The 27,485-nt window shown below is 54.3% G+C and overlaps 1 protein-coding gene, 1 long non-coding RNA gene and 1 pseudogene across 2 annotated transcripts; 2 read left to right on the forward strand and 1 right to left on the reverse strand.

Moving 5' to 3' along the window:
* The first annotated feature begins 6,733 nt into the window (after window positions 1–6,733).
* LOC102278591 (GTPase HRas) lies at window positions 6,734–7,717 on the forward strand. Its single transcript, XM_070374724.1, is given in 5 exon segments — window positions 6,734–6,802; window positions 6,928–7,112; window positions 7,217–7,347; window positions 7,470–7,551; window positions 7,690–7,717. Coding segments are annotated over 5 exon segments (495 nt in total).
* Window positions 7,718–11,205: 3,488 nt separating this feature from the next.
* On the reverse strand, window positions 11,206–16,114 carry LOC138988510 (uncharacterized). The gene is made up of 3 exons (XR_011464771.1): window positions 16,023–16,114; window positions 15,359–15,855; window positions 11,206–12,976 (listed from the first exon to the last, which is right to left on the reverse strand). It is a non-coding gene; the product is annotated as an uncharacterized lncRNA (long non-coding RNA).
* Window positions 16,115–21,574: 5,460 nt separating this feature from the next.
* Window positions 21,575–24,314, forward strand: LOC102268515 (ATM interactor-like; annotated as a pseudogene).
* Window positions 24,315–27,485: the final 3,171 nt, after the last annotated feature.

Here is a 27,485-nt window from a genome sequence, read left to right on the forward strand (position 1 = left end):
CCTGAGTTTGGTATGAGGCATGTGGACTAGAGCGGTTAGGTTTGACAGGGGCCTGAATGTTCATGCTCAGCACCTTAGAGTATACACAAGACCTCCAGAGGACGGTCCAGCTTAAGCTTCGTTAACTGTTCACTGTTAAGCTTCCAGTATCCCTCAGTGCTCAGCCCAGTGTGGGCCCCAGCAAATGTTTATACTAGACATGCCCGTTATAGGTGGGAGTTGCTGTGATCCTACTGGGGAGGGGGAAGCAGACCGGGACTTGGCTCCCCATCCTTTGGCCAGTCCAGAGTAAGAGACCTTCAGATCTCAACCCTGCCCAGGGCATAAATAGCAAAGTAGACATAGTGTCTCCATTTGCATAAGGGCAGTAGAATCTGAGGAAGAAGAAGTGGGTTTTGAGGGAATCCCTGTCAATCCAATGGTTAGGACTCTGAGCTTCCACCTGATGGGAAGAACAGACTCATTGGCAAAGCCCCTGATGCTGGGAAAGATTGAAGGCGGGAGGAGAAGGGGACGACAGAGGATGAGATGGATGGCATCACTGACTCGATGGACATGAGTTTTGAGTAAGCTCCCAGAGTTAGTGATGGACAGGGAGACCTGGCATGCTGCAGTCCATGGGGTCGCAAAGAGACACGACTGAGCGACTGAACTGAACATAAATTGGCCACAGATATGCATGTGTCACCTGCATCCTGAACGCCCCTCCGCCTCCCTCCCCACCCCATCCCTCCAGGCTGTCACAGCACTGGCTTTGGGTGCCCTGCGTCATATATCAAGCTTGCGCTGGCTATCTGCTTTACACATGGTGATGTGTATGTTTCAGTGCTGTTCTCTCAAATTATCTCTCTCTCCTCCCACTGAGTCCAAAAGTCTGTTCTTTACGTGAAAACGGATTCTTAACCCCTGGGCCACCAGGGAAGTCCCAGAGGAAAGAAATTGAAGATACAAATAAATGGAAAGATAGGCCATGCTCATGGATTGGAAGTACAACTGCGCAGGACCCTACAGGGTCTTCCTGGGACAGACCCCACCATGTCCTTTGCCTGCCTTGTCTGTAGAAAAACTTTAACCTCCTCGGCTTTCCCCAAGTTTCAAAGAGTAAATTCTATCAGAGAAGTGCAGAAATACAGAAACACAGGGAAAGAGTCAAGCAAGACAAAAATAATAGTTTCACCATTAAAGCCAAGGACCTTTAGTTCCTCCTCAAGGGCTATAGATAATATTCTGAGGCATGTCCTTTGAGCTGTTTTGCAGATACTGAAACGTGCACCAGGGGGAAGAAGTTAACACGAAGGCTGATGATGTTGAGTCCCAATTAATCAGTCAGAAGAATGTTAAATACACCTGGCCTTTAATTTAAAACTCTTTCCCTGAAAGCCTTGATGTTTAGGCCTTCTAAACAGCAGCTGCCTGGGGGAATCCCCTGGTGGTCTCGTGGTTAGGATTCTGAGCTTCCATTGCAGGAGGCCTGGGTTCAATCCCTAGTCAGGGAACTAAGATCCTGCAAGGGGCACAGCAGTATGGCCAAACAAATAAGTAAATAATAGAATAAGATAAACATTGGCTTCCTGAACTCCTTGCTTGGGGCCCTGCAGTAATCACTGCACTTTCCTTCACCACAAAGATGCATCAGTAGGTTGGCTTTACTTTGTGTGGGTGAGTGATGCTACATTTGGTTCAGCAACAGAAGAATTAATATTGTTAAAACTATAATCCCTACCAAAATTTGAATGACATTTTTCACAGAACTAGAACAAAGAATCCTGAAACTTGTATAGAACCACATAAGATCCCAAATAGCCAAAGTAATTTTGAGAAAGAACAAAGCTGAGTTTATCATACTGCATGATTTAACCTGGATTTAATACTGCATACTACAAAGCTATTGTAATCAAAGCAGTACAGAAACAGATCAATGGAACAGAATACAGAGCCCAGAAATAAACCGACAGGTTTATTTACAAATGCTCCTTGGTAGTCAATTAATTTACCACAAAGGAGCCAAGAATATACAATAGGGAAAGGACAGTCTCTTCAATAAATGGTGTTGGGAAAACTGGACCACTACCTTACACCATCCACAAAAATTAACTCAAAATGGATTAAAGACTGAAACATAAGTCCTGAAACCATAAAACTAGAAGAGAACATGGGCAATAGCTAGCTCTTTAACATCGGTCTTGAGGATAATATTTTTGAATTGGCACCAAAGGCAACAAGCAATAAACAAGTGGGACTATATCAAACTAAAAACTTGTGCTCAGAAAAGGAAAACATCAACAAAATGAAAAGACAATCTATGAAATGAGAAAGTATTTTCAAATCATGTATCTGCTGAGGAATTAATGGGGGCTCAGATGGTAAAGACTCCACCTGCAATACTAAGAGACCCAGGTTCCATCTCTGGGTCAGGAAGATGCCCTGGAGAAGGAAATGGCAGCCTGCTCCAGTATTCTTGCCTGGGGAATCCCATGGATGGAGGAACCTGGTGGGCTACAGTCCATGGGGTCACAGAGTTGGACACGACTGAGCAACTAACACTTTCACTTTAATATCTAAACTACATGAAGAACTTGTAACTCAATAGCAAAAATGAATCTTGTTAAAAAATGGGCGGAAAATCTGAAAGTTTTTCCTTAGACATACAGTACATGGTACATGAAACAATACGTACATACAGAACAATAGGTACATGAAAGGGTGTATGCTAATCAGGGACATGGTATTTTAAACCCCAAGGAGAAAACACCTCACGCCTATAGAATGGCTGTGATCAAAAAGAAATAGCAGGTGTTGTCCAGAATGTGGAGAAAAGGGAACTCTTAAGGCACTGTTGGTGGGAGTGTAAATTGGTGTGGTCACTAAGGAAAACAGTATGAAGTTTCTTTAAGAAATTAGAAATAGAACTACCATATGATCCATCAATTCCACTTCTGGGTATTTACAGAAAGAAAAGGAAAAACAAACATATGTGCCCTTATGTTTAAGGTAACATTATTTAAAATAGCCAAGATATGGAAGCAACCTAAATGCTCATCCGTAGAAGAATAGATAAAGATGATATGCCATATATTACATTTTATATATATATATATATATGAATGTTAGCCATTAAAAAGGAAATCTTGTCATTTGCAACAACATGGATGGGCCTCGAAGGTATTATGCTAAGTGAAATGTCAGGAAAGAGGCAAATATAAGACCTCACTTAAATGTAGAATCTTTAAAAATATTAAAGAAAAGAATATCTAGCTCGTTGGTACAGAGAACAGGTTAGTGGCTGCCGGGGCAGGGGGTTGGGGGTTGCACAAACCTGAGAGAAGTGGGCTAAACGGTACAATCTTCATGTTATAAAAGCAGTCATGGGGGCTTCCCTGGTCCGTGGTTCAGAGTCCACCTGCAATGCAGGAAACACAGGAGATTTGGATTCCATCCCTGGGTCTGGAAGATCCCCTGGAGGAGGATATGGCAACCCACTCCAGTATTCTTGCCTGAAAAGTCCCAAGGACAGAGGAGTCTGGCGGGAATTGTCCAAAGGGTCACAAAGAGTCAGACGTGACTGAGTGACTAATCACATATTGGGAAGATTCCACGTGACCCAGGGCAATTCAGCTCATACACCACAGCTATTGACCCCACATGCAGCACCTATAAAGCCCACCCTAGGGCCAGTTCTTCACAAGAGAAACCAACCCAATGAGAAGCCTGTGCTCTGCAATTAGAGTAACCCGTGCTTGCTACAAATAAAGAAAAGCCTTTGCAGCAGCAAGGACTCAGCACAGCTAAAAATAAAAAAACAATTTTTTAAAGCTGTCATGGGAATGTAACGTACAGCATGGTGACTAATAATAAAGAAGTATTTGAATTCCAGCTTTTACACTCAGGGGATCTGGGACTCACCTGAGGTAGGTGAAGTGCCTTCTCCACCCTTCAGATTCTTTCTCTGTAAACAGGAGCCAACCTACCTGAGGTTGTTAGCAACATCAGAAAGCACTCGATACCTAGTAGGCCATTACTGTGCACAGTGGGGCCCAGTGTGGAGGAGGGAGGCTTGGAACCCACCCTCTGTCTGCCCAGGCCAGGAAGAGACCACAGCTTCCAGTCTCACCTGCAGCCCCACACACAGGGCTGCCCGGGGAGGTGCCTGGTTAGTGGAGGCCCACGGAGCCTGGGCTTCCCTGGTGGCTCAGAAGGTAAAGAATCTTCCTGCAATGCAGGAGACCCAGGTCCATTGCTGGGCTGGAAAGATCCCCTGGAGGAGGGCATGGCAACCCACTAGTATTCTTGTCTGGAGAATCTCATGGACAGAGGAGCCTGGCCGGCTACAGTCTTCAGGATCACAAAGAGTTGGACACGACTGAAGTCACTTGGCATGTACAGAGCCTGGAGCCTGTGTGTGCTTGTCTCTAGGAGCCAAAGAAACACTTGACTGATACAGGAACATTTTCCAGTCCTCTCTTTTAAGATTTATTTATTAATTTTTTAAAAAGTATTTTAAATTTTATTTAGCTGCACTGGGTCTTGGTTGCGGCCTTTGAACTCTTAGTTGTGGCTTGTGGGATCTAGTTCCCTGACCAGGGATAGAACCCAGGAAATCCGCACTGGGAGCTGGGAGTTCCAGCCCGTGGACCACTAGCTGTGTGTGTGCTCAGTCGTGTCTGACTGTTTGCCACCACATGGTCTGTAGCCCACCAGGCTCCTCTGTCCATGGAATTTTCCAGGCAGGAATACTGGAGTGGGTTGCCATTTCCTCCTCCAGGAGATCTTGCCAACCCAGGGATTGAACGTGTGTCTCTTAGGTCTCCTGCATTGGCAGGGGGATTCTTTACCACTGTGCCACTTGGGAAGCCCATAGACCACAAGGGAAGTCTCTTAAAATTTTTTTCTGGATGTGGGCCCTTGTAAAAGTATTGAATTTGTTACATTTGCTTCTGTTTTATATTTTGTTTTTTCCTCTGGAGAGGCATGTGGAATCTTAGCTCCTCTACTACGCGAGCACAAGGTGGCGCTGGTGAGCCGTAGGCGGCGGATCCACTGTGCCTCGCGTGGGCCACCTCCTCAAGGCTCCAGGTCCCAGGTCCTGTCTTCTGGGGTCCCACAAGTGCTCTGGCTGCCCACAAGTGCAGGCCCTCGCGTGGTCGTGGTGATAGGATCTCCCACACACCAGATCCCCAAGAATCCCTCCAAAAAGCTTGGACATCTGGTGGCCATCACGCACACCAGGAGAACCTGGGGTTCAGAATGTCACTGCCCACTGTCCCCACAAGGGCATCCCTTCTTTAAGCACCAAAAACTGGGGACACCCCAGCTAGGGGCCTTTTCTTTCTCATCTCTGCCCTGGCTCCCACACCTCCTTCGGGTCTTTTCTTGTGATAAGTTTCTGCTTCCTGGAGCCCTGGCCCCCACCTGTCTACCTCCTCACCTGCCTCACGTTCTCCAAAGATCTTCTGACAATGGGACCTCACGGGTTTCCCTTTATTTTCTTTACGTGGATTTTTTTTCTTTGGAGCTAGCCCAAGTCTACCAGGGCAGCGGTTCTTTCTGTCTGACCGTCACCCTGTGCCTGGAATAACCCCTGGCACCAGTAGGTGCTCAGTGAACACTTTCCAAATGCACCAACATGCCCAGAGGTGAGAGCAGGGGGCGCCTGGAGCCGGTTGTTGGCTGTCAGTCCTGTCCAGACACACTGCTGTGCCTGCCACTGTGGCAAGACCTGTTCTCCAGAGGGTGCTGATAACCTTGGGCCCACCATGCCTCCAGTTTCAGTTCTTTGCCTCCCCAGCAGCTTCTAATTCAGGTGCATGCTTGGGGAAATGTTCTCAACTGTCAGCCCTGCCTTTGGGGAGCTGGCTCCTCTCATTACGTGTAGCTAGAGGTAGGAGCCCCCTCACACCTCTGGGCTGGAGGTGCTGCAGGTGAGTGGCTGGGTCACCATTCATTTTTTCCCCTCATTTTGTTAAAAAGTATTTTGTTGAGTTCTGCCCCTAGGCCACGGAAGTGGAGCCCAGAACCAAGGTCACTTCCAAAACTAACTGAGCCCCTTTGTAACCCTTGCCGGAAGCCCCCCCTATCATCACTAACAAGCTTTCTGACTCCCAGTTAGACAAAGATGCCCACTCTAGTAAGCACCCCACAGCGCCCCAGCCAATCACCCTATGCCAGCCTTCCATAGCAATTTTGTCTCAAGGCTATAAAAGTTGGCTGTTTATGCACGAGAACTATCGACTCTCCCTGCTCGGTCAGGAGTTTGGCCTGCTGCGGCCTCTTCAGCTCTGCTCTTGGTTCTTAATAAACACCCTCCCTTATGAAATGCTCTGTGTCTGGAAACTTTTCCAGCCCACGCTCAGACTGCCTCAACGTATGTATTTATTTGGCTGCGTTGAGTCTCAGCTGTGGCATGTTGCGTCTTCATTGCATTATGTTGGATCTTTCCTCGCAGTTTATCGGCTCAGTAGTTGTGGCGTGGGGCTTAGTTTCTCCATAGCAAACCCCTGTTCCCTGCGTTGCAAGGCAGATTCTTAACCACTAGACCACCAGGGAAGTCCCTGGGCCACCGTTCTTGCTGCTATGCCTGGTTCAGAAGACAAGCCTGGCCCGGGCAGCCTGGCCCCAGGAGCTCAGTGGGCGTGCGAGTGGGGTCAGTGGGACAGGAAACCACAGTAGTGCCTGGTGTTGGGGTCCCTTGAGGAGTGATGACGGAGGATAAGCTCGTGGCGGTGGGCGCCATGGTATGAGGAAGAGTGCCCTGACCATCCAGCTCATCGAGAACCACCCCGTGGAGGACAACTCCACCATGGAGGTGAGCCGACTCTGGTCCACAGCCTGGCTCCTGACAGGGGCTTGTCCTCCACCTGCTCTGCAGGAGGGGTCCCATTGTCCTAGGTCCTGGGGGCACAAGAGGAGCGAGGGAGGGTCCCCTCCCAGGAAGGTTGGCTGTCTCTAAGTTCCTACTGGAAGCAAGTGGTCACTGATGGGGAGACCTAGCTACTGGACACAGCAGGCCAGGAGAGTCAGCGTCATGGAGACCAGTACATGAGCACCAGCGAGGGCTTTCCTCTGGGTGTTTGCATCAACAATACCGAGTCCTTCAAGGGCATCCACCAGCCCTGGTGAGCTGACCACTGACCCTCAGGGGCTTCCTGTCCTCTCTCTGTGACCCCAAGTGCAGCCCAGCCCGCAGCCTGCCCACTGGATCACGACTTCCCCCTTGTAGGGAGCAGATCAAGTGGGTGAAGGACTCAGATGGCATACCTGTGGTGCTGGTGGGAACGAGTGTGACCTGGTCATGGTACCGTCGAGTCTCAGCAGGCCAGAACCTCACCCAAAACTGCAGCGTCCCCTGCAGTGATGTGTTGGCCCAGATGCACCAGGTGGAAGCCCCCCTCCCTGCCCCCCATCCAGCCAGGGCCCTGTGCCACCCCCACTGCCTGGGAGCAGCACTCACTGCCCCTTCTCCCTCCATCCAGGGCAGCTGCTCGACCTCTGGCTCCAGCTAAGGGACCCCCTGGAACCCACTTCGATTCCCCTGACCCAGCAGCCCCTCAAGCTGTGAGTCTCCCCGGGAGGCAGGGGCAGCGAGAGAGTCCAGGACCCGGGTCTGGGCCGACACAGCTCCCAGGGTGGAGGTCCCCAGAGAGAGCTGCCCTGAGCCAAGTGGGAGCATGGCCCTGGCCCATGTGCCCCCAGAGCGCCCCAAGGTCCCAGTCAGCCCTGACCCCTCAGTGGGCAGTGGGAGGGCTGCTGAGGACACGTATTCCAGTAGGGTGCCCTGGAGCCCGAGACAAGCAGGACCCAGGTCCCCATTTGTGGGGTGAACGGGGAAGTGCCGGGGTCCAGCCCCGGTGGATCCAGGGAATTCGAAGCGGGGACGGCGTCGGCGAGGATCAGGAAACAATTGCTTAATTAAACGTTAATTAAGGATATAAAGAGTAATAGAATAAGGATAGCTCAGTGAGGAAATCAGTGGAGAAAAGAGGCTGAAATAAGGATAGCTCAGTGAGGAAATTCAGTGGAGAAAAGAGGCTGAAAAATTCAGCCGGAAGGTAAGAGAAAGAACGACATGGGGAGACCAAGTTTCGGTGAACAAGGCCCGCACTTTATTTTCCAAAGTAGTTTTTATACTTTAAGTTATGCATAGAGGATAATGGGGGAAGGGGTAGAGTCATGCAGTAAGCCAGGCTTTCTTCCTGCAAACTTATCATATGCAAAAGTTTAGGTGATTTGCATCATCTTCTGGCCCGGAGGCCTGTTAACATTTTAAGAAACTTATTTTTCTCTATAGGTGATTATTCTAAAGTCAGGCAGCACCCTCCAAAAGCATTAGATTAAGTTGCATTCCTACAGAGCAAAGGAGTGGTGGGCTATAACAAGAAAAAGAATTAACTCAAGGGTCCCAGGTTACAAACATTAAAGCTACTACTTACACCAATTATATTAATCAATACACTGCCGGGGACACAGCAGGTAAGGGATATGGAGACTTAGCAGCAAACATTGGCCCAACAAGTGAAAAACCCTTCACCAATACAATTTCTAATCAATCTTTTAACTGCTCAAAGGAATCCGTATTTAGACAGTTTAGAACATCTCATGCCTCTCACAGTTGGGAGGCTCTGAGCAATCACATGTGGCTGGAAAAACCTATTCAGGCAGGCTAGAGGACTTCCAAAGGAGTTTGTAGGTTGAAACACTATCACACTCAGGAACTTTATTAACTGGAGCTGTAAGTTAACTCTTTTTTCAGAGAGAGGTAGTGGGGGACAGCCCCCTGTAAAGTCAGAGGTGTAGGTGAGAGCACAAAGCAGAAAGTAGGCAGACTCTGGTTTTGGGGGTAGATGCTGGAGAATTTCCAGGGGGACTCCTGAGGCTTCATCCCACCTTTGAGTATGCCAAGCCTCCTTCCTCATGACCTTTGCCACAGGCGGAACTCGCTCCTGGCAGGGAAGGGTCTGGGATTCTGCTCGAGGCAGAGGCAGTGTTCCCCTTGAGCCGGTGCCCTCTTCCTTCCACTGGTGAGTGAGATCCGGCAGCACGCCCACCCAAGGAGGGGGCCCTAGGCTGCCTGAGCTCAGGTGCTGCTCCCCTGACAGGTGTGGAGGGGCACGGAGGTGTCCAGTGTGATGTGGGAAAGGGTGTGCGAGATGGGTGTGGGGAGGAGGAGGCAGGGAAGAAAGGAAGTGCCACTGGAGCCTGGCCAGCCCAGGTTGGTGGACAGAGTGACTGAACTGATGCTCCCTGCCCGCCAGCTGTTGCTCTCCTGGAGCCCAGTCCTGGCCCACCGGACACAGGCTGAGTCACAATCATCCGATGGTCTTGATCTGGGGTTTGGTTGAAGCTCGGAGTCTGTAGTGCCTGTGGCCTCCCACGAGGCAGCTGGGGACCTCAGTTTTGTCCAGCTGGTGCTCCCTTTGCCTCTGGGGGCCCTGAGGGCATCCTTCGGAGACGTCTAGGTGCTACAAGAACCAGCCAGTCTAGCACTTAAAGCACAAAAATGTATTAACCTTTAACCAGCAAGGGGGGAAACTGAAACCAAAGTCTGTCCATCCCTGGAGGGAGACCTTCATAGCGAATGGCTGGGCGGCAGGGAACCCAGTTGGGTCCCGGGTGGGTTGCATTGCTGAGATTTAGGGGCCCCAAAAGGCAGTCACTGACTTGGACAGTGTGTTGTGTCAGCCCAAACAGCAGCACCCTCTGCTCTGGCCCCACCTTCTTATGCGTGTGAGGTCCTGGAGGTGGCCTGTGGTTCCCAGAGGCTCCTCAGGTCACTGAAGGGACCTTGTGGGGCACTCTCAGGCTGCAGGAGACCACATACAGCTCCTAGAGGGCTCGCCTTGCCTTGAGCCAGCGTTCCTGACTGGCCGGGGCAGCCCCTTTAGTCACAGTCCAGGCTGAGGGGTGATCACACAGCATCTGCTCTCCTGGAGCCCAAATTCAGGCCCTTTGGAGTCAGGGACTTGTGCTATATGGGGGTGGGGGTAAAGTCCATCCTCCTTGAGCTCAGCGTAAAAAAGCAGGGCATGTTGCTGGCTTCTGGGGACCTCGGGGTCCCCGGGAGCCTTGGGGTCCCTGTGCTCACAGTCACCTCATCCTCTGGAGGCCCCTGAACGTCCAGGCTCCCTATGGACACAGAGCTCAGGGGGTCATGTGGACGTGTGGGGCCTTGGCGCAGCTCTTGGGGTGCTGTCCTGGCTCCACCATGGCGGTGCTGGTCACTCATGGGAGGGATGCTGGCTGCAGCTGCCTCAGGGCAGGAGGGGTGTCCTGGGCCCAGTGGCGCCATCTTCAGCAGGCTGGGTGGAGCTGGTTGCCGGGGCCTCAGTGGGGTCACGGAGTCAGGCCTGTCGCGTGGCCCTGGGGGTGGCCCAGGTAGGGACTGAAGGGGAAGGGACCCAGCATTCCAGCTCAAAGCCGAGGTCTGGGGGCCACCTGCCTGTGGCCTCACAGATCACTGGGAAGTTTGGGAGGGAATTGTATCGCTGTGGTCTGCACAAGGTGGGCCCTTGGGGCCAGGCATGGCAGAGCCGGCCCAGCTTTGAGAACAGCCCTCTAGGCCACCAACCTCTGGGCTCTGTGGTGACCGCCCAGAAGAGCGAATGGCCGGGAGTGAGGGGAAAGCCCGGGGCTCACCCACCCACTACTGCCTGAGAGGGGGACTCATGGGGAGACCAGGGCTGAGCCCCCCTGGCCAGGGCAGGTCATACGTCATCCTGGGTAGCTCAGCCATGGAGGCCGGCAGCTGCATGCGCACTGCGCCGTCCGCCGGGGCCCTGGCCCGGGACAGCGCGTCCTGCAGGAACTCCTGCAGCCTTCCAGGGGCAGCGTTAGGAGGCGCTCTAGGGGTGGGGGTGCCATCAGGCCATGGGGGACCTGCAAGGAAGGCTCAGCCCCCCACCCTGGGGGTCTTCCCATGGGGGAGGGGCGGCTGTGTTCCGCTGTGCGCCACCCATGGGGGTCCATCTGTCCCAACAGAGCCCCAGGGAGCGCCCCAGCTAGGGGCGCTCACCACAGGGCACCCTGACCGCCTTCATGTGGCTGGCACTCCCTCCTCCGTGGCCTGTGCTCCACTCTCAAGCCCGCTTCCTCCTGTGCACCTTGAGGACGGTGTAGGCCATGGCCGTGAGCAAGTGCCCACCCTCCAGGATGGAGGCCTCCCAGAGCCTCAGGGTCAGCGGAAAGGGGGCGTCTGTGGGGACAGTGGGCATGGGAGGGGCCACTTGAGCAGGGCACGGGGGTCCCAGCACAGGGTCAGAAGCCACATCTGCCTCTGGTCCCTGCAGTCCCACCATTCGTCAGACAAGGTCCCAGAGCTGCTCATCTGGGTGGACAAAGGTGCTCCCACCAGCCCTCTCAGGGTCCTTAGGGCCTGACAGCGCACCAGCTAACCTTCTCGGTGGGGACACCTCAGCAGATCACGATGGTGGCTCAGCTGCACCCCAGGTTGACCCACCCTTCCCGAAGGGAGCCAGGTGGAAACGGTGGGTCCCTGGGACTTCAGGGTGCCCTGGGCCCACCAGGAGGGCTCTGGCTGCCCCTTGGGGCTCCTCGGGAGGGACTTGGCATATCTGAGGGTGGGGTTTGTCCCTCCCTGGGCAACAGGAGTGGGGGACAGGGAGGCCTTGGAACCCAGCGTCCCTGGGCAGCCTTACCTGGTTGATGAAGCACTGCATGAACCACGTGGGTGTGTAAATCCCCGCAGACATCGGCTCTAAAGCAGGGCAGGCGGTGCTCAGGGCCTGCCTGCCCTGCCAGAAACCTCCCTATCTGAGGGCCCTGTACAGCCACCCTCAGGGGTGGTGGACATGCTGTCCATGGGCCTGCTCAGCCCGAGCTCACCCCTGGCAGCCCCCAGGAGAAGGCAAATGAAGTCTGCAGGAAGCCAAGTCCCCGCAGTGGCCATGGGACAGCACCCTGGGCGGGGCGACAGTTGTACTCACCACATGTCCCTTCAACTTGGGGAGGGCTCTGCCGAGAATGTGTTTGTGATGGGCCTGGAACCTTGGCATTTTTGGGAATCCAGGGATGAAGCCTGAGGAGCCCCCAGACCCCCACAAGTCAGAGCCTCGCCCAGAGGGGAGTGGAGTACCACAGGAGCCCCCAGCGGTGACCCCTGCCTGTGGGGCCCTCTTGAGCCCTGGCTGGACATGCTCTTCCCAGGCAAGACAGCCTGTGAGGCCAGGGCAGAGGCCCTGCTCCTGGATGCCCAGCTCAGCTGGCACCCTGGGCAGAGGGGTGGGCAGGCATCTGGCCCCAGCATGCTGTCCACACAGCAGCCACAGTGGGGGATGGCCAGCCTGGTATGGAGGGGCAGTGAGTGTGGCCCCCAGGGGAGATGGGGGTGTGTGCCTGGCCATCTCCTGGCCTCTGCAACCAGGCTCGGGGCAGAGGAGGTGGTGTTGCTGCCTGGGCTTCATCGGCCGTGGGCTTGTGGGGCGCCTGGTGGATGGCAGGCTTGAGGCAGAAGGACCAGCAGGGAGGGAAGGGAGAGTGGTCTGCATGAGGCTGGGACTGAGGGCTGAGCTCCAGAACCCAAAGGGCAGTGTGGGGACCAGTGCCCTTTGCTGATGGGGAGCTGTCCTGGGCCAGGGTCCCCACCAGCCCCCCTGCAAAGAGACCCCAGATCCTCTGGCTTGCCCAGCCGTCCTCGACAGGCACCTACCGCCCATCGTGTGCTGGTCGTCAGTCATCAGCTGCACCAGCCCCTAGAAAGCATCCTCTTAGTTCAGGAACATCAGTAGGATGGCTACAACCTTGTTCATGTCCTGGAAGTAGACTACCTCCTGCAAGAGCCAGACGTGTGTGGAGGACCCACCTGGAGGCCACTCTGTCCCCTCCTGACACTCCCACCTCTGCTCCTGGATGCTCCTGATTCGTGACCAGCAGGAAGACCCCCTGGAATGGGCAGGGCCTGGGTGCGCAGATATTCTCAGTGTCATACATGGAATAGGCCACCAGCACGTGGAACAGGGCCTGCTGCCTGGGGAAGAGGACACAGGGGGCTTCTTTCACACTGATGCTCTTAATTTTATATTGTCTGACAGAGCCTCACGACAAAGCAAGTGTGTTTAAGAAATGAGCCCCCAAAGCCAAGGAGACCTGGGGCCATGCTGCTTTGGGACTGGCAGGGCCCCTCAGTAGAGACATCTCACTGTGAGAGGAGCATGAGGGGTCTGGGGTCACCACTCGGGCAGCACAGCCCACTCCTGCCTTGTTGCTCTCAGCCCCGCTGTGGCCAGACCCCTCTTCTCTCTGGGGTGGAGGCTCTGAAGAGTGTCTCTTGGTTCAGAGCGAGCTTGATCTGCAGGCCAATAGCCTGCAACCTGAATTGGTTGTGGCAGAACCCTCTCTCTTGCCTGCCCATATGTTTTCCCTGGCTGTCAGTGTCTTCAACCCACTCCAGTTACCTGGATTGGGACAGCTTATTCAGAAAGCACGAAGTGTTGGGAGACGAGATCTCTGGGTGCATATTAAGGGATTACAGTACACGCTTCAGGTGTTGCAACAGGCTTGAGGTCACGTGTAAAAAAAGAATCCCGCTTCTTCTTTTCTTTTTGCCCAACTGCTTGGCTTGTGAGAGCTTAGTTCCCTGACAGGGATGCAACCTGGGCCCTCTGCAATTAGAGTGTGGAGTCTAACCACTGAATTGTTAGGGAATTCCCAAGAATTCTTGTTTTTAAAATGCATACTAGCAGCAGTAGGTTAGGGTTAGCAATGGCAACCCACTCCAGTACTCTTGCCTGGCAGATCCCATGGACAGAGGAGCTTGGTAGGCTGCAGTCCATGGGGTCGCTAGGAGTCAGACACGACTTCACTTCCACGCATTGGAGAAGGAAATGGCAACCCACTCCAGTGTTCTTGTCTGGAGAATCCCAGGGACCGGGGAGCCTGGTGGGCTGTCGTCTATGGGGTCGTACAGAGTCGGACACGACTGAAATGACTTAGCAGCAGCAGCAGCAGGTTGGGGGGGTTCCCTGGCTGACCAGGGATTAAGAGTCTGTTCTTCCACCACAGGGGGCATGGGTTTGCTCCTTGGTCAGGGCACTAAGCTCCCACAAGCCACATGGCGTGGCCAAAAAAAAGCATACTGAGAGCCTCGCAATGGGGTGAGGCCAGAGGTCTTGGGTCCTCTGTGAAAGGCATGTGCTGGTCAAGGATGTGGTGAACGCAGGAGATGGGATGGGGCTGGGTCCCTAAGTGATGAAATTTGGGGTTCACCAATCTATTTTTACAAATGATGGAAACTGTAGAAGTAGAAATATGTAAGCAACACCATCAAGATGGGGCGTCATTTGACCCCTCTAACCCGAATTCAGTCCATCTGAGCTCCTGTCCAGCCAGGTCTCTGCCGCCTGGAGCCCCTCCCCTCCAGCGGGTGCCCCGCCCCACTCTCCCCTCTCCAACCGCCAACCGCCATCCGCCGCGAGCCCTACACCTCTGCCCGGGCTCCTAACGTGCCTACTCGCGCCCCCCCTCGAGGCTCAGCCGGTACAGCCAGGACGGGCAGGGGTCGACACCCTGCCACCCCAGCTCCAGACCCAGGTCCACGGCCTCCCCGCCAGGAACCTGGGGACCCACTTGATTCCGTTTCGCTCCCAGAAGAAGAGGTTATTCCTGAAGGCGCGGTTGATGTCTACGTCAATGTGCTTGACGTCAGGACAGCACCGCCGGGCCTGCTCTTTTATGCTCTTTTGTGGGCGGGGCCGAGGGGGCGGGGCCAACGTCAGGCGGCCCTGACCCGCTGGACCAACCGCCACAACTGCCGCGACGCGGCGGGCGCGGCGCGGCCGGAGGGACCGCAGCTCTTTTCTGCAGAAACCTCATTCCGCTTGTTTCTGAAGCCATCGGGGCTCACGAGGGACTCCCCCGTCCAAGGCCCAGAACCCCGACCGTTAACAAGGTAACGTCCAGGCCCTCTGGACCCCTCCTCCGCCTCCCCCAGAGGCCTCCCAGGTGACAGCTCCCGCCGGGCCCTGAGCCTGGTCCCGGGAGGCGGCTCCCAGGTGCGGGGGAGGCAGGGAGGGCGGCTGGGCCTCTGCTTCCTAACACCCTCTGGAGTGTCCCTGCCATTAGGCGGTAACAGGCGGGGCGGGGCGAGAAGGGGGCGGGATGGGGTGGGCGTGGCGAGGAGAGACTGCAGTTCGCTGCCTTTCCTTCTGATAGTCACTTACTCCTCTTTTGGCGCCAGCCCGACCCAGGGGGCTCGGGTTCCCAACATCCTGACTCTAAAAACCGCCCAGGAGGAGCATGGAGCCCCACAGCCCGACACTTCCATCCCCCACCCTTGGGGATGGGCCAGGGGTCCCCAGGGGCAGCCCGCCAAGCCTGGCCCGTTGCCCCTGCTCAGGTGGACCGGCCGCACCTGATATTTCCTGATGTTCTCCGCCTTCACCTTCTCCAGGTCCCAGAGCAGAGACCAGGCCTGCCCTCGCACTGGTGGAGGGATGCCCATGGATACCCTTCGGCACATCTATGGGGGAGAAGCAGCCCTGAGACAGATGCAGGCACCACGCCGGGGAGGAGACGGAGCGAGAGGCCTGTGGAAGATGCTGCAGAGGGGCAGGGTCTTCCTAGAGCTGGGTCTGATCTTCCCAAACTGGGAGTGGAGAATAGCCCCAACTGCTCCCTCCCTGTGGGGTCCTGGGCTGGGCTGGCTGCCGCCCTGGCATCAGAATCTCTCAAGCCTTGTGGGGCCCAAAGGCTAGCGCCCTGCAGGGTCAGGATACTCAGCTTTGTACCTTCGTGCTGCCCTGGTATTTTTGCCAGCTCCTCAGCTTCTTCACCCACTTGTCAGCTCCCCGGAGGTCTTGGGCTTTTTGCTAGAATATAGGACATGGTGGTGTTCTAGCTGCCAGCTCCCTATGGTGGCAAGAATGGGCGTGAACTCAAGGGCCCCCAGGACAGGCACAGACCCCTCGCAGACCAAGGACACTTTGACAGTTCTGGGGTGTGGAGCAGTAGGGAACCCCAGCCGCACCCGTGACCTCCTCCCTCCTTCTGCTGGTACAGCACGCGTGGAGTCTTACCCTCACTGAGTGAGTGCTGAGGCCTCAGATACTGAAGCCCTGGAGACTAGGTGGGTTTTCCTGACTGGAGGGCAAGAGAAACAAGGTGTTAGGTACTGACCCAGCTGGAGGCCCAGAAGGCACCACCCACCCACTCAACCCCCAAGTCAGTCCAGGAGACTCGAAGGGAGGGCTGATCCCCCCCCAGGGTGCTGGCTTCAGGGTGGGCTGCATCCTGGAGACGCTCTAGGGGTGGGGGTGCCATCAGGCCATCGGGGGACCCACAAGGAAGGCTCGGCCCCCACATTGGAGGGTCCTCCCGTAGAGGGCGGCTGTGTTCCGCTGTGCACCACCCCTGGGGGTCATCTGTCCCAACAGAGTTCCAGGGAGCACCCCAGCTAGGGGCGCTCACCACAGGGCACCCTGACCGCCTTCATGCGGCTGGCACTCCCTCCTCCGTGGCCTGTGCTCCACGCTCAGGCCCGCTTCCTCCTGTGCACCTTGAGGATGGTGTAGGCCATGGCTGTGAGCAAGTGCCCACCCTCCAGGATGGAGGCCTCCCAGAGCCTCAGGGTCAGCGGAAAGGGGGGGTCTGTGGGGACAGTGGGCATGGGAGGGGCCACTTGAGCAGGGCACGGGGGTCCCAGCACAGGGTCAGAAGCCACATCTGCCTCTGGTCCCTGCAGTCCCACCATTCGTCAGACAAGGTCCCAGAGCTGCTCATCTGGGTGGACAAAGGTGCTCTCACCAGCCCTCTCAGGGTCCTTAGGGCCTGACAGCGCACCAGCTAACCCTCTCGGTGGGGACACCTCAGCAGATCACGATGGTGGCTCAGCTGCACCCCAGGTTGACCCACCCTTCCCGAAGGGAGCCAGGTGGAAACGGCGGGTCCCTGGGACTTCAGGGTGCCCTGGGCCCACCAGGAGGGCTCTGGCTGCCCCTTGGGGCTCCTCGGGAGGGACTTGGCATATCTGAGGGTGGGGTTTGTCCCTCCCTGGGCAACAGGAGTGGGGGACTGCATGAACCACGTGGGTGTGTAAATCCCCGCAGACATCGGCTCTAAAGCAGGGCAGGCGGTGCTCAGGGCCTGCCTGCCCTGCCAGAAACCTCCCTATTTGAGGGCCCTGTACAGCCACCCTCAGGGGTGGTGGACATGCTGTCCATGGGCCTGCTCAGCCCGAGCTCACCCCTGGCAGCCCCCAGGAGAAGGCAAATGAAGTCTGCAGGAAGCCAAGTCCCCGCAGTGGCCATGGGACAGCACCTCTGGGCGGGGCGACAGTTGTACTCACCACATGTCCCTTCAACTTGGGGAGGGCTCTGCCGAGAATGTGCTTGTGATGGGCCTGGAACCTTGGCATTTTTGGGAATCCAGGGATGAAGCCTGAGGAGCCCCCAGACCCTCACAAGTCAAAGCCTCACCCAGAGGGGAGTGGAGTACCACAGGAGCCCCCAGCGGTGACCCCTGCCTGTGGGGCCCTCTTGAGCCCTGGCTGGACATGCTCTTCCCAGGCAAGACAGCCTGTGAGTCCAGGGCAGAGGCTCTGCTCCTGGATGCCCAGCTCAGCTGGCACCCTGGGCAGAGGGGTGGGCAGGCATCTGGCCCCAGCATGCTGTCCACACAGCAACCACAGTGGGGGATGGCCAGCTTGGTATGGAGGGGCAGTGAGTGTGGCCCCCAGGGGAGATGCGGGGGTGTGTGCCTGGCCATCTCCTGGCCTCTGCAACCAGGCTGGGGGCAGAGGAGGTGGTGTTGCTGCCTGGGCTTCATCGGCCGTGGGCTTGCGGGACGCCTGGTGGATGGCAGGCTTGAGGCAGAAGGACCAGCAGGGAAGGAAGGGAGAGTGGTCTGCATGAGGCTGGGACTGAGGGCTGAGCTCCAGAACCCAAAGGGCAGTGTGGGGACCAGTGCCCTTTGCTGATGGGGAGCTGTCCTGGGCCAGGGTCCCCACCAGCCCCCCTGCAAAGAGACCCCAGATCCTCAGGCTTGCCCAGCCGTCCTCTGCAGGCACCTACTGCGCATGGCGTGCTCCTCATCAGTCATCAGCTGGAACAACCTCCAGAAGGTGTCGTCCTCGTTCAGGAACATCAGTAGGACGGCCACAACCTTGTTCATGCCCCGGAAGTAGCCCACCTCCTGCAGGAGCCAGACGTTTGTGGAGGACCCCCCTGGAGCCCACCTCTGCTCTTGGATGCATCAGCGCCATGGCCTGCCAAGGCCACCAGGGGTCTCCCTCCTCTTCTTGGCCTCTGAGAGATGTTTCTTCCAATGGAAACTCACCCCCCAGGATGGGAGAGAGGGGCGTCCCAGTGACTCACAGCAAGGAACCTAGCCTGTTGGCAACACTGTACAGTGAGAGGTCTGTATCCTCCCCTGGTTCCCGCATCCTCCCTGCATGGCCCCAAAGCCAGAGGAGGCTGAGAGATGCCAGGAAAGGCAGGGCAGGACAAGTCCCCACCCTGCATCCCAGGGGCACAGCACCAGGCCCGCCCGACTCAGTAGGATCTGCCTGGGCCTCACCTGCTCGTACCTGGCTAGGATCCTGCCTGGGCCACCTGGTCCCATTTGCAGTGACTCCCACCTGAGCCATACCTGCTCGTCCTGGGGAGGAGGATGTCCACTCAGGCTCGCTCTGCTCAGCTTTTGCTGTGACCCCTACCTGGAATGAGAGTGCTCTTGCTGCCCATGGTTCCCGCTGGGCTGTACCTGTGCACACCCGGCAATGGGCCCCACCTGGGCCTCACCTGCTCCTCCTTGGCTATGATCCCACCAGGGACATCCCTGCTCCTGCTGGCCGTGTGGGCTGGCATGGCCCACCTGGGGCTCACCTGCTGCGTGCTGACTGCTCCCCGCCTGAGCTGTACCTGTTCCTACTGGTAACCATCCTTACGTGGCCTTCCATGGTCTACCCAGGGATGATCTCTGCCTGTCCTCCCTTGCTTATTCTTGGCGCTGGTTTCTCCTGGGACATACCTGCTTCTGTGGGCTAGGATGCTCGCCTGGGCTGCAGTGATTTCCACTTGGCGAATGTACCTTTTCTGATGGGTTCTGATACCAGTTCTACCTGGCTAGGATCCCTGCCGGGTCTCAGCTGCCTGTCCTTGGCTCAGATCCCTGCCTGGGTACACCTACTCTTGTCTATGATCCCTGCTGGGGTCTCACCTGCTCGTATTTTGTTATAATTTCTTCTGGTTCCAAGGCTAGTAGGGTCTCCAGCTTCTCCATGTTGGATGCTGCAAGACAAAAATCCATGTATTCCAGTGCCCTAAAGAGCTTCAGGGACCCAGCAAGTGGAAGTTGGCTCCCAATTGGCAGCTTCCTGGTCATAGGGGGAGAAATCAGACATTAGCGCCCCCTTAGTGGGTGGGATCCCCCTTGGCGATCATGGCTTGCAGCCGCACCTAACACTTCCACTTGTAGACTTCAGGACATGGGTAGACCTTTCTCCAAAGTCCACCCAGCCTTAGAAAACAAGGCCAACAGGCTCAGGGGGAGCTTCCCAACCTCATCAGCCATCAGGGAGATGCAAATCAAGACCCCAGGGCAGACCACTTCTCACCCATGGAAACTTTATTCCCAGTAACAGGATGTGGAGAGATTGCAACTCTCCTGTACTGCGGGCAGGAAATGGTGACCCCAGCTACACTGTGGATGGGTGAATGCAATTGGGCACAAGAGACCATATATTGTATGATTCCATTGATCTGAAGCGTCCAGCATCACCAGGTCCATAGAGACAGAAACTGGATCTGGGGTCCCCAGGGCTGGGGGATGGGCGAGGGGTAGGTATCTGCTGATGGACAAGAGACTTTTATGAGGTGGTGACAGATGGATGTAGTGGTGACGGTAGCAGGAGTCTGTAAAATAAAGACCTTTGAATAGTCTACTTGAGCTAAAGTGGATGACGTGTGAATTTCAGAGAAAGCTCTTTGAGCTGGATTCGCCCCAGGAGCCCTGAAAGGGGCAGTGAGAGACTTCACTTAGATTAAAACACAACCAGGGGCTCTCATGTTCTAGGGCAGCAGCCCTGAGCTCCTGCCCATGGGGCTCTTCCTGGGACCACGCCCCCCTCACCGCCCCGCCACCCCCAGATGGCCCCTCTCGGGAGGCAGAGCAAGAATTGGGGACCAAGGGACTAGGAAGAGACACATGTTCTCATAATGGACCTAACTCACTGATTCTGGCTGGTGAATCGGCTCAGGCAACACACCAGCCAATCAGAAGGGTGTTAGTTTGGGAAAAGAAATGACTTATTTAACCTCAGGCAGCCTCTCTGTGCTGCTGAGACCACCCTTCAGTCCACAAGTCTGAACAAGGCCAAGGGGGAAGGGCCTCAGTTCCTGGACTCGCACAGAAAACCATCAAGAACATGCCTGGAGAGTGTAGAGCTGGTGACACATGGAGAGCACGGGGGGCCATACACTGCACAGCATGAGGCCCTGTGTCCCCACCTCCCAGCCCACAGGCCAAACGAACTCACATGGCCAGCTTGCCTGGTCTGGGGCAGGACAGATAGGATGCCTCTGGGATCCAGGACACGAGCACAGGCTTGGACCCACCAGGCTTTGGAGATGCCAAAGCTCTGCCCTTCTCCCCTCATCTTCCTCCATCCCACCCCTGCATCCCCCCACCTCTTCCCCTCAGCTTCCATCACTTCCCCATCCTCCCTACCCCTCCACTAGCTGCTCTACAGTCCTTGGGCAGCCCCTCGCTTCACCCTCCCTCCTCCTCCATTCTCAAGTCCTGCACCCCAAGACCTTCACCTCCCCATCACCCTTCCTCCTCCCACTCCTGTTTCCTGCACTTCCTCCTCTTCCTGTCTCACCACCTCTGTCCCATTCCCACCTTCTCCCTCTATATCCATCCTCCTGTACTCTTCTGTCCTCTGCCTCCATCTTCCATCCATCTCTTCTACCTCCTCCTGCATCCTCTCTCCCCCTGCTTCATGTTCTCCTCTGGGTCAGGTGTGGAAGCTCTGAGACTCCTCACAGGGACACGGGCACCTCTGGCTGCAGCCCACTCCCTCCTTGGAGCCAGGAGGGGACTGCAAATCCTGGCTGTTGTTCAGTACTGGGGGCTCAGCATCACCTCTGCCAGGAAGGATGGAGTCACCCACCCGGGGGCCTCTGTCCCCAAAGAATCTACAAGAGACAAGGTGATGCTTTTACCCATCAGACCTCTTGCTGCTCAAGCCGTGTCCCCTTGATGGAAATGCACCCAGGGACAGGGCAGAAGAGATGGAACAGGGCAGGCGAGGGCCAGAGCAGGTCAGAAAGAGACACAGGGGCCTCGAATGAACACCTACGGACATGAAACAGTGGGTGTGGGCCACAGGCAGAACTGAGGGGTCGCTGCCTTTCCACCCCACAATGGGGGCAGGTCAGAGGTCAGGGGCAGCACTGAGCCCATACACCTGAAGGCCAGGCATGGAAGAGGAGTGTGTTGTCACCAGGCAGGGGAAGGTGACCAGGGACAGGTGTCACCTGGCACCAGCAAGTGCAGGTCCTAACCAGCAAAAGCATGTAAGCTTAAAAAGCTCAAAATTTAAAACGGGTCCAGCTGCGGTGCAAGAGTCATGGCAGCCTCTGAGGCAGATTCCGTGACTCTTGCCTCGGGTGCCCTAGCTGTCCCGGTGGCTGTAAGTGGTGCCGCCGCTGCCTCGGGTCCTTGGGGTCCCCCCAGGCAGCTGATAGGCAGCCAGCTCCAACCCACGGTGGCAAGGCAGCAGCCCACGGGGTCAGTGTCGCCGGCCCCAGAGTTCATCCAGCCACCAGTGAGCGAGCTGTCCTGGGCCGTGAGGACCAACATCCTGTGCATGGTGCGCAGCTGCAGCGAGATCCTGCCCAACTGCCCTGCGCTCAACATGTACCTGGTCAAGAGCTACCACCGCCTGTAGGATGGCATAGTGAATCCAACAATAAAAGATTTGAAAACTGTACCGAAATTCTGCTGCTGCTGCTGCTGCTAAGTCGCTTCAGTCGTGTCCGACTCTGTGCGACCCCATAGACAGCAGCCCACTAGGCTCCCCCGTCCCGGGGATTCTCCAGGCAAGAACACTGGAGTGGGTTGCCATTTCCTTCTCCAATGCGTGAAAGTGAAAAGTGAAAGTGAAGTCGCTCAGTCGTGTCCAACTCTTTGTGACCCCATGGACTACAGCCTACCAGGCTCCTCCATCCATGGGATTTTCCAGGCAAGAGTACTGGAGTAGGGTGCCATCATACTGAAATTCTACTGTTGTCCAATTGAATGACGCCCTAGAGGCCCTGACAGACCATTTTCTCAATTTTCGTAAAACAGCATTTTATGAAAATGCATGCTGAAAAGAAGCATAAATATAATAAGTGCAGCAATTCGTATGGCATCGAGTGGGACCTGAAAAGACATGCAGAGGATTGTGGCAAGACCTTCCAGTGCACGTGTGGCCGTCCCTATGCCAGCAGGACTGCGTTACGGTCCCACATCTACCGAACTGGCGTGAGATCCCTGAAGGGCACAGGGACCCACCTAGTAAGGAAAGGAAACTGGAAGCTGCCTGCAGAGCCGGAAGCTGTCCGCACAGCCGGAAGCTGTCCAGGAAGACTGCCGATTCACTGAGCGACCAACCAATTCCACGGCCAGACGCTCCAGAACTAGAAACTTCAGAAATAAAGCTGGTGGCTTCTTTTGAAAACTCTTGCAGCTCTAATGCCAAACAGTAGACTCTTGCAGCAGCTCCAAGGTACCCTCAGATGTTGCTTTTTTTTTTTCAGATGTTGCTTTTACCAAAGCTCAAAGTGTTTTGTCCTGTGCCTGTCTTTGTGCCTACAGCTGACTCATCAGCCCAGCCTATGGTGTTGGGTGTCGACCATCAGGGCTCTGCCCCCGGTGCCGTGCACTTACTACCCTTGTCCATTGGAACCCTGATCCTCAGCCTGGATTTGGAGGCCTGCTCTCTCAAGGAGAGCCTCCCTCTCTTAAAAATTGTAAATCCTGTTGCTGTTGAGCTGATTAGCACAGGTGTTCAACTGAACTTGGGTAAAAGTCCATTTAACCCATTACAAGAACTTGGGAACACATGTCAGAAGAACCGCATTTCTTCAATCAATGTACAGACAGATCTGTCCCACACCACACCACAATTTATGCCATTTGCACAGTGGGCCAGCCCTGACTCCTCTGTGTCGTCCTGTTCGCAAACTGATTTGACATTTGGTTTCCAGGTTTCCCTTCCCATTAGTGTTCAAACTCAGACTTTTTTGCCCAGTTCTAAGGTAACCTTATCTATCACTGCTCAGACTGATACATTTATAGATGCCAGTTTCCAGCCAGGTGGGATCTCCAGAGAAACTGAGACCAGTGGGATGCAACGTCCAGCAGATGGCCAAGTACAGATGGACCAAGCTGTAATGTGTGGAGACATTTTTGAGAGTGTCCATTCATCATATCGTGTGTCTACAGACAATATTATAAGCAGCAGCTTAGTAGCAGAGATTGTAACTCATGACTTGTTACCTCAGAACCACCCTAAAACTTTAACTCAAGATATTGAGAAATCTGCACCAATTATAAACTTCAGTACACTGAATAGTATGCTTTCATCACAGAACATGATAGATAATTAGATCCCGATCATGGATTTATTAAGTGATCTAGAAAACATCTTGTCAAATAACCTGCCTGGTCAGACCCTGGACAATCATAGTCTTTTGTCTGACACAAATACTGGACCCATCTTCTATCTGGCCCAGCTCAGAATCCTGCAATTGATTTTGATATCGAAGAGTTCTCAAATATCCAGATGCAAACCAAGGTGAGTGAGCTTAGCACCATGACCACTGAGCCAGTCTTGGAATCACTGGACACAGAAACCCAAACTGACTTCTTCCTTGCAGACCCCTCTACCCAGGCCAACAGTTTCAGGGGAAATTCTAGCTTCTCAGGCCTTGAAATCTTTGACACGCAGACACAGATGGACCTGAACTTCTTTTTAGACAGGAGCCCTTGTCTGCCGCTGGGAAGTATCCTGAAATATTCCAGCTTTTTCTTGAGTACTGATTCATCTGACACAGATACCCAGACTGACGGAATCTCCACTGCTTAAAAACCTGCCTGCCCTGGAAAACAAAGTTCAGTTGAACAGTGCTGAAACACAGACCACGAATTCTGGCTTCGAAACTTCAGGGAGCTTATTCTTCACCAGCAATGAAACTCGAGCAATGGATGACTGTCTTCTGGCCGATCTGGCCTGGAACACAATGGAATCTCAGCTCAGCTCTGTTGAAACCCAGATGTGTGCAGAACTACAGCCAGTCTGCAACTTCTGAAAGTGGAGTCCACATGGGGGATGGATTCACGGTTCCCTTCTGGATTTAGAAGACGAAGGAGGACAACAGTATTAACTCTATTGAATGTAGTCGATGATACAGTAACTTCGATTCTTTGAGGTTCTTTGCCTTTTTGTACTTGTAAACATGAAATTTGTGTGAAAATTTGTGAGTGTATTATAAAGTGTAAGATGTTGATCTGAAAAAAAAAAAATTAAAAACAGGGAGGGAATTCCCTGGCAGTCCTGTAGTTAGGACTCCATGTCTCCACCGCCATGGACCCAGGTTCAATCCCTGGTTGGGAAACTAAGATTCTGCAAGCATGGGGTATGGCCAAAAATATATATGTGTGTGTACATACAGATAAATAGATATAGATACCTCTAAGGAATCTTCCCAACCCAGGGTTTGAGCCCAGGTCTCCCACATCGCAGGCAGATTCTTTACCAACCGAGCCACCAGGAAAGTTCTATATAGTAGGACCTTGTTGTTTATCCATTCGATGTATGGTAGTTTGCATCTACTTATCCAGAACTCCCAACACATCCCTCCCCCACAGCTCGTTTATTGTCGTCCACTGTACGCCACTGTCCGGATGTGCCACCATTTGTGCATCCACTCACCTATTGTAAAAGGTATCTTTGGAGCTGCTTTTGTGGGCAGATTATAGCAGACGCCACGGAGCGGCTTAGGACGAGCTGTGGCATGAGATGACCATCAGAAGGCGCCAGAACCTCTTCTCTCTCACCAGGGCTGCACCAGTCGTTTCCTCTGCATCCTGACCCACGGTTACTGCACTAGAGTAGAGCTGGTCTTTGCCTCCAACTAGGGTTGATCGGGTGGGCTTCCCCTGTGGATCAGGTGGTAAAGAATCTGCCTGCAATGCAGGAGACCCAAGTTCGATCCCTGGATCGGGAAGATCCCCTGGGGATGGAGGAAATGACAATCCACTCCAGCATTCTTGCCTGGAGAATCCCATGGGCAGAGGAGCCTAGTGGGCTACAATCCATGGGGTCGCAAAGAGTTGGACACGACTGAGGAACTAACACACACACACACACACACACACACAGGGTTATGGGGAAACCACTGGTAGGAGAAATTAGTTGGACTTGTTTCCTTTGGATTAAAAAGCAGGGTTTCATGACTGGATGTTGTCCCTGGAAGGGATGAGGGGAGGATAGATGGGTCAGGGTGTAATCAGGGTATATATGGGGTGGTTTGTAGTTCAGCATTTATGGGGTTTTGTCCAGAATCTTGCCCCCAAAGAAGCTAACTGAAGAGTCAGCTGGATCTGCCATCTGTAGAGATGAGCTTGGCGTTGGGGGGTGGGGGGTGAGGAGCAGGGAGGAAAAGCAGCCCCATGTCCGATTTCCCGGGATGGCAATCCCTGATGCTTGTGTCTAGTTGGATGAGAAATCAGGGGCCCGGCAGGAGGGAGGTGGCTTGGGATCCTTGGGTCTGAGGCCCCCTCCCCTTTATGTAGTGACCATGATAAACGGCTGTTGAAGGCAGCGGGTGGACCTGCCTTCCCGGGTGTGTGCAGCCGGCCTTGTTTTCACCCTGTGTTGTCAGGGCACTTTAGGGAAGATAGCGCCTGCTTTAGAAATACTGACCGATTTTTTTCAGAATGTATTTATTAAGGCCTCAGAATAAGAACCTCCCTGGTGGCTCAGATGGTAAAGAATCCGCCTGCAATGCAGGAGACCTGGGTTTGATCCCTAGGTTGGAAAGATCCCCTAGAGGAGGGCATGGCAACCCACTCCGGTATTCTTCCCTGGAAAATCCCCATAGACAGAGGAGCCTGGAGGGCTACAGTCCAGGGGGTTGCAAAGCGTCAGGCATGACTGAGCGACTACGCACAGAAAAAGGAATCTTATGCCTACAAATATTTATTTTTTAATTAAATTTTTTTTGGCTGTGCTGGGTCTGCGGTTTCTGTGCAGGCTTTTTCTCCACCTGAGGTGAGAGGAGATGACTGTGGCTGCAGTGCACAGGCTTCTCGCTGTGGTGACTTCTCTTGTTGTGGAGCACAGGCTTCAGTAGTTGGGGAGCAGGGCTCAGTCGCTCCAGCATGTGGCATCTTCCTGGGTTGGGGATTGAACCCATGACTCCTGCACTGGCAGGCAAATTCTTTACCACTGAGCCACCTGGGAAGCTCACAAATAGGTTTTTAATTATGAATTCATAATAAATTATTACACACTGAATCCTATTGAGACAAAATTAGGCAAGAGGAGAAGGGGACCACAGAGGATGAGATGGTTGGATGATATCACTGACTCAATGGACACGAGTTTGTGCAAACTCAGGGAGATGGTGAAGGACAGGGAATCCTGGTGTGCTGCAATTGATGGAGTCACAAAGAGTCAGACATGACTGAGTGACTGAACAACAACAGCAAAGCCTTGTAAGTGTTCCCATGAAAACTTGAGTGAAGCTGGAACTTTAAATTTATGTATTTAGCCATGCCTCACTGCATGTGGGATCTTAGTTCCCCAACCAGGGATCAAACCTGTGCCCCCTGCAGTGGAAGCACAAAGTCCTAACCACTGGACTGCCAGGGAATTCCGGAAGCTGGAGCTTTTAAACTATTTATCATTCCTTATTTCCTAGTCTCTTGTCCTCAGCCCCTTTTAAGGAAAATGATATCAGCTCATTCTGGCGAATCCAGAACAACATGGACAAAGATAAATCGACTCAAAAGAGGACTTAAATGAAATCTAGCTCATGTCCACCCGCCATGGCACTTGGGTTCCTCAGACACTCACACATCCTTATCAACAGAGAAGAAACTAGAGACTTCCCTACCTGTTCATCAGTTAAGACTCCATGCTTCCACTGAAGAGGGCATGGATTCAATCCCGGCTTGGGGAACTGGTGGTTAGCAGTGGTTACCAGTGTGGAGAGGGATGGGGTAAGAGGCAACATAAGGGTAGTGGAGTAAGAAGTACTAGTATAAAATAAGCTACAAGGGTATATTAAACAGGTGGTACAGTGGTAAAGAATCCAGCTGCCAGTGCCTGAGATGCAGGGGACAGGGGTTCACTCCCTGGGTCGGGAAGATCCCCTGGAGTAGGAAATGGTAACCCACTCCAGTATTCTTGCCTGGAAAATTCCGTGGACCAAGGAGCGTGGCGGGATGCAGTCTATGAGTCCCAAAGCGTTGGACACGACTGAGTG

This window comes from Bos mutus, chromosome 7 (genome assembly GCF_027580195.1).
Source record: "Bos mutus isolate GX-2022 chromosome 7, NWIPB_WYAK_1.1, whole genome shotgun sequence".
Classification (NCBI taxonomy): domain Eukaryota; kingdom Metazoa; phylum Chordata; class Mammalia; order Artiodactyla; family Bovidae; genus Bos; species Bos mutus.